General features: G+C 40.1%; 1 protein-coding gene across 1 annotated transcript; it reads right to left on the bottom strand.

Moving 5' to 3' along the window:
• Window positions 1–7,722: 7,722 nt before the first annotated feature.
• On the bottom strand, window positions 7,723–10,928 carry pvalb8 (parvalbumin 8). The gene is made up of 5 exons (XM_067615938.1): window positions 10,669–10,928; window positions 10,104–10,171; window positions 9,386–9,518; window positions 8,518–8,627; window positions 7,723–8,033 (listed from the first exon to the last, which is right to left on the bottom strand). Exons 2-5 carry the CDS (start codon window positions 10,162–10,164, stop codon window positions 8,008–8,010), a joined length of 330 nt encoding a protein of 109 aa, XP_067472039.1. The 5' UTR covers window positions 10,165–10,171; window positions 10,669–10,928; the 3' UTR covers window positions 7,723–8,007.
• Window positions 10,929–12,283: the final 1,355 nt, after the last annotated feature.

The raw sequence follows: 12,283 nt of genomic DNA, 5'->3' as shown, positions 1-12,283 counted from the left end.
CAGTGAAGCTCAAACATCAATCTGAGGGAACAAGAAGAAAATCATATTTTTGAGTGGAGTGGGACTTTAAATATTCACACAGTGATGCTGAAATCATCCACATTCACAATATTACATCCTCTGCGTGTATTCTCCTAAATACACTGGGGGGTGCCAGAGTATCATTTCTCACATCCCATCTTTGCAAGAGCATTAACTTTAACAAAAGTAAGAGGTCAGAAGTCAACAGAAGAGTTCACACTGGTATGAACTTCACCATAACTAAACAAAGATAGGCAATTTAAACATGATGATGTAAACTAAGATTAAGCTTAATGTTTTACAATGGCAACAAACTCAAACTGACATTACTGTTTGCATTCACCTCCATGAAAGATTAATTTAAAGTTTCTGTTTTCTGATCTTGAAACTTGCTGGTGTAAAATTTACATTCACTTCTGCTTTGCTGTCAGTACAATTCAACATTATGGATTATGCAGGAAACATCCTGCATTGAGGTTTTACAACTCTTATCAGGGCAGCAAGGCAGGTGACGTCACTAAATGCAACTTGCTGGGAAGTTTCAGTCCAGAAAGAGAAGTGCTGCTGCAGTTTTGTGTCCGCCATCATTCAGTGAAGATTTACGCTTTGTTAAAATGATTTGGTAAAATCAACATGTTTGCAGTGAGTCAAGCATACTCCATAGTATTCAACAATTTGCTGTAAAATGAATCCAGCACTTTCCTAATATTTTGACCAAATATAAGAAAAAATGTAGTGAATTTTGAGTGCAGTCAACTTCTGCTTCCCAAATACAGTCATAGCATGGTGTAACTAAGCCATTTTATGAGCAGGTGTTTCTTACACATGAAGATTACTCTCTGTGATTTGATATCTACATTTTAAAATTTTAAATCAAGTCCAAAACTTTACATATTAGATTTTTTAAACAGAGAATAATGGGTCAAAAATTGTGTATTTTTCAATAAAAATCAGGTAGACATGACTGTTTTGTTGCGTGTAACCTGGCATCAACATATCTGTGATGCATTGTAGCCTAATAGATAAACAAAGCATTTCAGATCTGTCTGCTTCAGTTCTACAGCAGTCAACCTATTACGCCAAATGAAATCAGTTAGCTCAGTGTAGCTACTGTTTCAATCACAAGTGATCTTTGCACTCAATCAAACCTGGCAACACAATCCTTTACCAGGAAGCAATTAAATGAGGCCGTGACTTCGCCTGATGCTAGGCTCTCCTTTGACATGTCCCCCTAGCAGTCACCTTCTTCTCTGTCACCTCTCTGTCAGTGGAGTCAGCTTAGCATGGTTTCACACTCGAGCCACATCCTCTCCTCTTTAGTCACCACAGCAAGAGAGGTTTAATGAAAATGTGTAATTGAGTTAGCTGTTCCTACAGCTTGTTAACCCTGAATAATTCACTGTTTGCTGAAATCTGGCAAGAGAGAGGGGAGGAGGAGTAAGGTGGGGGCTGCTGGGACCAACCTGGCAGCTCTGCTGAGGTAACAGTCAGATCTGATGGCCAGACTAAAGCCTGGGATAGAAATTGAGACTGGAGAGGAGCTGAAACCTGACAGGTGGCAGTAGTTCTTTAAATCATGCAGGAACAAGGAACATGGAGCAGGGGCTGATACAGACCTTGTAAGTGCTATCATACTCAGGTACAGTACAGTGTTACTGGGTCACTCACGTAGACGGCAAGGAATAGTTTGCTTAGAGTTTCTTATGGTGCCTTAAACACAGCTTTTAAACAGCATATGGTGCACAGGTTCACTGTAGTTAACTTTGGAGATTAATATTTAAGATGCATAGTTAAGGTGCATTAAAGAGTAGGTTCACAAATTTTCAAGTCTGTCTTAAAACAAGTCAGGTGCCCCTATGAACACTGAGAGAGGTTTTCCTCGCTGTAATCATTCCTCCTGTTATTACTGGCTGTTAAAAGATCCCCTTCAAATTCACTTTCAATGTAAGTGATGGGGGTCAAAATCCACAGTCTGTCCACACAGTCATTTTGTGCAAAAATGCATTTAAAAGTTGATCTGAAGCTCATATCAGGCTTCAGCAGCCTGAATTAGTCATATCAAGTCAATATCTGTCTTTTTAGCGTCAAATTCCCTCTTTGTGTTTCAGACAGTGTTTCCCTGGAAGTATAATAACTTGGACTTTGGCACTAAAAAGACTGTAATGTTAAAAGATATTTACTTGATTTGATTCATTTGGACGGCTGAAGCTTCATATTAGCTTTGCACATAAGGAGGACTGTGGATTTTGGCTTCTATCACTTACAATGTAATTGCATTATGAAGGGATCTTCTAATGGCCAGTAAGAACAGGAGGAATGATTATGACAAGAAGAAAAAACTGTTTCAATGTGCTTTTGGGCACCTGACTGTTGTTTCAAGACTTGAAAAATTGTGATCCCATTGTTAAGGTCATTGAAGAGTTTTAACCAGGGAAGGAATTGATCAGTTTATGTTTGTGCTGGAGACGCATAATAGAGTCTGTACTGCTGTAAGGAGATTAAAGGTACATCCTTATTTGTCATATAACCCATAAAGTATACTATTAAAACATGAGGGAACGTAAACAGACAAACCAATGCAAAAGAAAAAATATTAATTAAAAACTGTAGCAGTAGTATCAGTAGCAGTAGTAATGTGGTTTATGTTGATATGACATACATAACATAAACCATCATTTTCCGAAGCAGACACTTGTAATTTAATGTTGTCTGAGTTTCTGAATGCACCATGTGTGTAATCCAAGCTTCTTTTGAGCTGCAAGACAGCAAACACAGACCCTACGTATGTATCGGCTTTAACAGTTACGGATGTTGTAAGATGTTTACCACCAACCAAACTTCACCTAGACACAAACATTATTTAGTTGTCCTCTCCAACCAGACAGTTTGCCTCCATTATTCAGCTACTCAAACTAGTCTTACATGACTCTTGCCATCTTATCTGATTGTGCCTTCTCATTTGGAAAAGTCTGCAAAGTACCTGTTTACCTCTCCATGACAGCCATTTATCAGTCTGAGTGTGAGTCAGCACATGTAACAGCTGCTCGGGGCATTAAGCAGGGTGTGGCTTTTTAGTTCAAATAGCAAACCTGCATTAGTCCAGTTAATAGACACAGATCAATAAAAATCTATCAATTAGCAGACAAGTAAGTTTATAGGTTTGACGCAGGGTGGAAATAAATTTTGAAAAATCGCCTTCCGCAGATGCCCTGTGTGCGTGTATCAGCAATGGCCATTGATACGTGCATGGCCTATCATTCATTAATGAAGGGAAGCTGCACGCAGACATCATAAGTAGAGGCCCAGGACTAATGCTTGTTGGGGAACAGAGGCAGTGCTGTCATCCCCTGCATTATGAATAGAGTTCCTGCACAGAGCTCACAAAGCCCATTCAGTTATCCTAACACACCAGTTAAATCTTTTACGACGTTCCTCCCTGTTCAGACTATCAGGTAGCAACATCTCTGATACCTACAGGCCACTAAAGACACAGGAATGACTCAAAATATAACCGGTGTTTGTTAAAGGCAGACGCTGGCTGCGCAGTGGACGTCCAAATGGTTTCGCTTCCCTTTTCCTCGTTTGCACATCCGTTTGTTATCAGTTGAAGATGGGGTGCACATTAAAGTTTCACACAGACTTAATCAGTAAGGTGAGCCTGACACTCCTTTCTTGATATGAGTTTTTGGTGACAATGAAGTGAAGGCATTAATTATTGAAGTGCCAAGCAGACAAGCAGGCCAGGCCTATGTGTCCATCCCAAAGAGCCTATCCACATGTGTTACAAGGTATTAGCAGTGACAGACAATTTTTTCATATACATGTAAAGAAAAAGTTAAGCTTGCTTACTGTATTTCTTCTAATTGTTAGTCATTTGTTTGTCATGACTAGTGATGTGCAGAGAGCCCAGTATTTGTATTTGTATCTATATTTGTTGAGGCAACAAAATTATTTGTATTTGTATTCGAATAAAAGTGGAAAGAGGCTTAAAAATCCTGTTTTTGTTTTTATTACATTTTTAATTTTAGAAAATTAAAGTGGTACAATAAGTGTTCATGAATAAACTACCTTACAAAGGAGGTCCCCACACCAGGTCTTGAACTGCAGTCTCCCAGATCATCATGAGATGACTGCGCTGACTACTGAGCTCAAACTTTACTCATCACCTCATTGCAGATAGTCCACGTTTCCAAATATGCATCATGTAGCAGGTGGATGTGACTCCCCTCATTGAGAACTGCTGACAGACATAACAGTGGAGCAGAGGAGAGAGACTGAGATAGCAATGTAACCAACCTGTGCGCTGATATTTGACATGGCATTGACATTTTTTTCTTCCCGAAAACAAATAATTTTGTTTCCCCCTCCCCAACTACCATTGCTATAACCTGTACTACTGACTTCTGCCTTGTTAACATTTTTATTTGTAACCTCTCTCTTTAATTCTTAGAGTACAAAATTATACCTTTACTGGTCATTTATATTTATATCACAAGCATATGTTATAAGGATTATTTGTCCTGCCCAAAATGTATTTATTTCTCATGGCATGACCCCTTCTCTTTTTCTCCAAAATGTAATTATTTTGAGGGTACATGATTTACCATACCATATCTGAATTTACCTTACCCTACTGAAAATGAGTCAACAGAATTAACATATAAACATACATTTGTAGGTTGCATCTAAATTGCTGTTTTTGCCTCTTGACAGTTAATAGAGCTGCATTTTAAGATCAGTTATTTGGAAGAATTTCAGGACCTTGTCCATGTTCACCTTGCGGTCCAAAAACTGCTGTTGTTCATATTTTTTCTCACATTGTCGGCCCATCAGGACCGGTGGACACTCTTATTACACTATCATAGCCGTGCTCTCCTCACGAAAAATACTGTACAGCTACAGTCTCTCTCTCTCTCTCTCTCTCTCTCTCTCTCTCTCTCTCTCTCTCTCTCTCTCTCTCTCTTTCTCTATGTCTCTCTCTCTTTCTCTCCCTCCTCTGCCCTTGAGTCCAGGTAATCTTCTGGTCACATTAGCTCATATACTGCTGTCCCGCAGCAGCACATCCAGCAGTCAGTGTCGACCTGTTGGCTCACATTTCCTTCCTGTTTACTGCTCGCCACTTCTGACCCACAGGGGTCACAGCTCCATTGCGTGTCCCCTGGCTTGTGTTACCTACTGGCTTCCCCAACCTTGTCCCGCTTTCAGCCGTGCTACCAGCATCCCCCCTGCCCCCACCCGCTTTTCCTCCTCCACTTGATGTCAGCATGTCTGCAGAACAGAGGATCAAAAACTGATAACAGCAGATGTGGATATGATAATGATCTCATTAGTGCTGTCTCTGCACATGTCCCGTGTTTGTGTCTTGATACATAAAAGTGTTTAAGTAATGTGCTCAAATATGCATATAGGAGCAGCAGGAATGTTGATATTATAATAAAAGGCGTTTTTGATTTAGTTCATGATTTATTAATGGGATACGTTTTAAGAAAAACAACCAGGTTCACACTCTGGATCTTCACCCTGGTTAAAAAAAAGTTTTTATTTTCTTATGAGCAATCCATGCAAGCAATAATGGTTTTTAATTAGAATCTTGACATTACTCCTGCTCCTCCAGAATATGTATAGATGCTTGAAGCTTGCTTTTACATATTTAAACCTATTTTTCCCCCAGCAATTCAACCTAAGAATAAATCGTCAGCACACCACTATCATTTACACATACATATGCTCAAATATACATCATCACTTTTGAATCTACACTTAACTCTCGCAGGTTGTCTCTTACTCTGTCTTAGCTCATACACACATACATAGACATTGTACTTATAACTTGCAGGAATTCAACTGCTTGTTTCAATATTGAACGCTTGAAGGTTGAAGTTGAACGGGAAGTTGCTCAACATCCTCCTGATCAGATTCTTCGCATATCTTATCAATCTATCTATAATTTTGGCATCCTGTTTCACCATGCTGTATCTTTGCAGTTTCGCTCTCTGCTGTATTCTGTACACACCGCAGCTATTTCAGTTCTGTCCATCTTGGAAGATCCCTTCTTCTGTTGCTCTTTCTTTTCCATATCTGAACCGAAGGTCTAGGATAGGGGATCTGGTGTGTTTTACTGTGAATGTCTCTGACTGATTTATCATCTGAAATGGTTGCTCCTGTAAGTGTAACATATCAAATTGCTAATGAATCAGTGTGGTTTTATCACCTTGTTATCACTTCATAGTGACAGTAAACTGTCTAATACAATAAGACACATAAAGGTCTTTCATAAGCAGTGCAGGCTTGGATTGAGAAGGAAAACATTTAAAACCTCTATCGTCACAGCACATGATATGAATCAAGTAGTAATTGGTATGACGACACATCCTACATCTGTGACCAGGACCTCATACTAATACCAGTGTTTGCCTCATAGTTCTGAGTAGCAGGTATCTGCTGTAATAGTCAGGTTGTCCCTGTAATATAAAGATAATTGAAATGACACTAAGGTGGAACCACTGAAAGAACTTGTGGCACTCTGTATTTTGGTGCCTCTAGCAGGGGGGTGAATGGTGAGGTGGTTGTTAATTTTAATCCCATGAATCCTGTAAATGCTGAGGATGAAAACGCTGTGTGCTATTTAAATTCTCTTGTTTGGGGGGAGTTTCAGAGTTGTGAGACATCTTCTGTCTGAGAATTTGGGCAAGCGTATTAAAATGGTTCCTCTTTAATATATCCTCAGCAAGATCTATCAGACAGACCTGGCAAAGCAGCACATGAAAGGCTAGCATTCTGAGCTATAGCATTCTGCAGAGTTTGCATTTATTTCCCACTGTGCATCACACACACACAGACACACACACACACACACACACACACACACACACACACACACACACACACCACCTTAACTGGATGGATATATTAACAAGTTCCCTGACGTGTGTGTGTGTGTGTGTGTGTGTGTGTGTGTTTATGTGTGTGTGTGTGTGTTTATGTGCATATTTAAGAGTCTGTGTCTGATCTCAGATTTGATTTTTTGCAAATGCATTGGGTTTTGTTGCACACGCGCACGTGTGTGTGTGTGTGTGTGTGTGTGTGTGTGTGTGTGTGTTTGTGCGTGTGTGTGTTTTGTTGCCCTATCCTAAGCAGCACCAAGGTTCAGCTGGGTTTATTTACAAAGCTGAGGTCAGGTGTCACTCGATCCAGCCGCGGTGACACTCAGGTGGCCATCAAGGTCAACTCCTCTGCTTTCTCTATAGCTCGATGGCTATAAACTCATTGACACACACACACACACACAGACAGACTTATATTGTAATGTATATACACTAAATCAGAAACCCTGTGTTTGTAGGACATGTCTCTCTCATATACCTGACATTAGCTCTCTTTTAACACTATGTTAGATAATATTAAGTGAAGATTTAAGGACACTTCTGAAGTGTAAACGGTGTGACTGTGTGTCTGCACAGGTGTGTTTATTTTGTGCATTGGCACATCTCGATCATTGTATGCATATATAGATTCCCACCTCTTAAGGGTTAATTAGACCTTAACTTTATGCATTTATGCAACATTTCAATAACCCCCTTAAACCCTAGATTTCCAACATACAGTATTTTTGGGGTTGTGGTGTTGTCATGTTATCCTGTGACATACAAGATCATATACAGACATACACTTGAATGGAAATAATGAAAAGAGCAAGGGGACTTGGGTTTTATTATTTTATTTTCTCATTAATTTTGGTAAATTGTACATTTATTTTTGCAATACAGCTTTACGATCTGTCTAAAATATATGGAAAAAGAGAAAAAAAAACATGATGAGAATGTGGATCTGTAGACCGGGGCGAGTCTTGTAAAATAAAAATAATCTAACAAGTTTCATCTAACCAGATGGAAAATGATTGACTAAACTAAGACAGCCCTTGAAGCAGTGGAACAGGGGCAGGTAGAGGAGGTCTCAAGATGATTTGGAGAAAGGGAGGTCAGTTGTTTAGGACAAGACCATGGCCTGGAACTCTGTGGAGAAAAGAAACGGCATTAGAGAGATGTGACACCTGCTTACTGCTCTCATCTGTCTGACACCTGCCCCATTGCAACTATAAAATTTTTGCATTTTATGTAAAGTAACAATAATGACATGAAACCATAAGAAAGAAAGAAAGCAGATATGCGCTCTTATGTTTACATTATGTCAGTGATTAATCTGAATCACAAATGCTCTTTAAAACATTGTGTATGTTTCAATTTTAAGTACCTGCTGCATTTCTCTGTATTCTTTCTTAGTCAAGAGACTTGATTGGTGTCTTTTTGATTATTTAATACTTGTTACTGTCTCTCTTTCTAGCATTACTTACAGACCATGAACAACAATGCAGCAAATTTAATCAATTTGCATTCAAATAAAAAATGTATTTGTGGAAATTGTTTTGCTCCATAAGCACAAATGCACACGTATGTCTTGGGTTTAACAGGTTTATCAAATAGGCATGGATCCTCTCACCCTCTGCTCCAATCCGGCCATCACTATCGTCATCAGCAGCACACAGGAAGGCTTTGGTCTCTGTGTCTGTCAGAACGCGAGCCCCAGGATTAAACCTCTGGAGGAAAAACCTGGCAAACACAGAGTCACAGACAATTACAGACAAAGCTTATAGTTAGAGGCACTCCTTAGTAACTACTGGGTACTGTGCATAGCAATAACCACAAAAGCAGTAATCAGGATCCGACACTGAGGTTCAATAAGTCCTAATAGAGAATCTTCTAGATGTGCACAGGTAATGTGTGATGCAAAACAAGTAAAGAGGATGATTTTAAACTCCACTGTAGGTCAGTCAAGCAGTTGCCTTCAGATATCAGGTTGTGCTACTTAAATGTCTTCTGCTGTACAGCCAGAGAACAGCACTCTTACAATAGTTTCAATGGTTTACATTATCCCACTAGTGTTATTAGACTTGCATTTTGCTTCTGTCATCTTTCTTGAGTGAGCTGTGACCATAGATGATCGTCATAAGTCAAAGAAGCACCAGTATATGCAAAAAGCTATTCGAATCTCATAAAAGTGCTTACAGCAGTATTTTAAGGCTTTGTTGTTTTAATGTAGATCAGTTAGTGTCATAGAAAATGTGAGTTTGTGTCAAGAATTTCATGTCAGCCTTAAAAAGTTGGATGAACTAATGACAGATCGTCCTCTTCTCTACATCTCAACAATTTCATGAAAACCATGAATGGAATTTTTAATTATTTTCCAGCAAGACATCTTATCTCTTCACCCGCTGGACTGAACCAGACTGGCAAAAGAAGCTGCTAACCCCATTGGATCCTGGGCACAACAAAAAAATTGTAGTTTGTAGAACCAGCTGCTCACTCACTTCAGCTCTTCCTCCTCAATGAAACCACTGCCATCATTGTCCAGGATCGCAAAAACTTTCTTCACGTCCTGGGGGGTCTTCTTGGTGAGGCCACACATCTGGAAGAACTTCTTGGGGCAGAAGGAGTCTGGTGCTTGAGGAGAAATAGGGAGCAGAGTCAGGAGCAGAACAAGGTGACTAAATCTTCCCATCAGCTAACCATATTCCAATTTAATTTCAATATTTAGTGTAAGTATAGTGTAGTGTGGAGTTTTTTCCCCACTAAACTAGAATTAAGACAAAGTCTCAGTATTATCAGCGAATCCCCAAAATGTTAATGTTGAATTTTGGAGACAAGTGGATTGATGACTCATAACTGAATAGGTATTATTAAGTGTGATGTAAGTCACTTAATGTTCTTGCTCAGAGGCACATAGCTTGGAGAAGATATTGGTCCTAAATTACCTGTAGAATTGTATATATTTTACAGGTTTTAGAAACCAATTGGCTTTGATCTCTTTGTCTAATGGCTAATGCCCAATTGATGCTCATAAAATCATTGTATTCTAGGTTACATTGTACTTAACTTAGCCCTTTATGTCTTTATGCATCTTTTAATTTCTTAATCTAATAATTAAGCATGGTGACTGCAGGGGCTCCAGCAGAAATACTGTATAGAATAAAAAAAAAACACACATACAATGAAGAAAGCAATAATGATATTGGTGGAAGACGATACCTTGGCAGTCCTTGATAGCACTGTCGATGGCATCAGCGGAAAGGATAGATGAGAGCGACATTTTATTCCTGTAGGAGGAACAACCGTGGTGAATTATTAACACATTTAGCCAGGTACAGCAGCAAACCTTCTAACTAGGCACTGATGGAGAGCAAAAGGTATCCAAGTGAAGATACTGTCACTGACAAGTCAGCGCAATAATGGGCCAGGAGAGAGCGACCCGGTAATGCAAGTCCTTAAATCTTAATAGTAAGGTTTTTTTTATGAAAGAATATAAAATAATGCCATCATTTCCCCATACAAAGCATTAACCCCAACCGTTGTCATATCCCAAAGATTTAACAGAATAGAAATAACTTTTCCGTTCTTGCTTCCTTTTAAGTCTGACCTAACAATTACTTCACCTGTCATTGAACTAGGCAGCCACTAAAGTGCATTAAAGTCCGCTGAATACAATCTATAGGAGCCAGAGGATCCGTCCCTGCACAATCTTTTTAGATACATTTTTAAAAAAGCAAACACTTTCTATCATAAGCGACTTCCTGGAATCCACAGAGTAACTTACCGTGTTAAGGGTTCTCGCCCGGTCGGTGATGCAGCAGAGAGGTTAAGGCTATGTGGTGATGCTGTCCGTCAAGGCGGATTTATATAGGTCTGATTGCAGTGACAATGGGGATTGCTTGAGTTACCTGTCTATGGATCAAATTCTAACTGCCCGCCCCTGATCCAATTTCTCAGCTAACTAATTAACCTTTACTATTTATAACGCCCAGGGGCAGAGAGACCGGACCGTGGACATCTGTAACGCCCTTGTAAATAGCAAATTAAGTTAAAAAGCGCATTCTTCCCCCCTCGTCCACCACTCCCTCCTGTCACCCCAGCACCCCTCCTCTCGCCTTTAGAATTATAGCCTACAGTACAGTAAATGCAGGTAGACTCTAATGTAACTGCAATCTCTCTCTCTCTCTCCTTTTTCTCCCTCTCTTGCTGTTTTTGCCCCTCACCCCTACCCTTTCATGCAGATATCCTTTTACAGGCAGCAGTCCCAAAACGAGCACATCTGAGCACTGCAAAATGCTTCTATCATTGCATTTGAGGTGAGAAACATAATGTCAACTGACATTGAAGCTTTCCATGTTAGTTTTGATGTAGTCTTGCAGGAAGAACATATGTCTTATGTCACCTTTTTCTTGGTTAAAACAAAACAACATGTGCACCATTATTGGGTGATCTACTATAAAAGGTGAGACCATACACGACCTCTTTGTACCTGGTGCACAGGCATACCTGCCTCAATCTACCTCTTGCCTTGGACTTAAGATATCTACCTGCCCTAGTTGATCAGCTGCAGACTCACAGCAGATGGGGTTCAGATTATCTTCAATATAAAACCAAATACACATTATATCTGCTTATCACTGAATGTCAGGGACGTCGGTGCTTTGTAACCTTCTCACCGTCTCACGCTGACAGGGGGACAGCCTCGCTAAAATGCTTTGTCAACTGTGCTGATAAAGGGACCCGAGGTCACCCTCTCCTGTCGCTGTCCTGTCCCGCCATGATGGTGATGATGATGCATAATAATGTACAGTGTCCCCGGTATTCACACGGGCCATTTAGATAAAGGTATGGCAGAGGTCAGGCTTCGTTCGTTTGTCCCATTTGGTCACCCTGTTTCTTTCTGGAGACCAGGAGCTGCACACTGAGCTCTTTTGTCTGTCTGTCCATTAGTCCAAGTTGCAAAATGATCAATTCTGCTGTTGCTCAGGACATTTGTGGCCCCCAGCGAATCTGACACACAAACAAATTCAGGGATCATTGAGCACATTCCTTGGAGAGTGTTCACTGCAGCACACGGAAAAAGAAGGTCACTTCTCTCCATAATACAGCATGCAGTTGCACTGTGTGGGGTGGAGAAAGACATATGCCCTGGTGGAAATGGTATTTCTTTCGAAAAATACCTCTTAATCAATTTACACACAACAAAAACTGATAGATTAGGCCCCACTAAGCTTTGAACCAGGCTTGCTAGAATCAGAGTCTAAGCACTACACCATCACCGCGTCCAATGACATGTATTTCCCCAATGTGTCTCCAGAAATATCATCTGCAACCGGACACTGAGGGATATCCTTCAATATAGCCAAAGGCAGGGGCACCGCAGCACCTTTCTCACATTA

This window comes from Thunnus thynnus, chromosome 17 (genome assembly GCF_963924715.1).
Source record: "Thunnus thynnus chromosome 17, fThuThy2.1, whole genome shotgun sequence".
Lineage (NCBI taxonomy): Eukaryota > Metazoa > Chordata > Actinopteri > Scombriformes > Scombridae > Thunnus > Thunnus thynnus.
The sequence above is the reverse complement of the archived record's forward strand: the minus strand, read 5'-3'. Positions and strand labels throughout refer to the sequence as shown.

Bases quoted from the DNA above. Each gene is read 5' to 3' on its own strand.
- pvalb8 (XM_067615938.1), bottom strand. From the start codon at position 10,164: ATGTCGCTCTCATCTATCCTTTCCGCTGATGCCATCGACAGTGCTATC. The intron at 8,628-9,385 runs GTGAGTGAGCAG...TGTGTTTGCCAG, and splicing joins ATTGAGGAGGAAGAGCTGAA to GTTTTTCCTCCAGAGGTTTA. The intron at 8,034-8,517 runs GTGAGAGGATCC...TTTTCTCCACAG, and splicing joins TGGCCGGATTGGAGCAGAGG to AGTTCCAGGCCATGGTCTTG.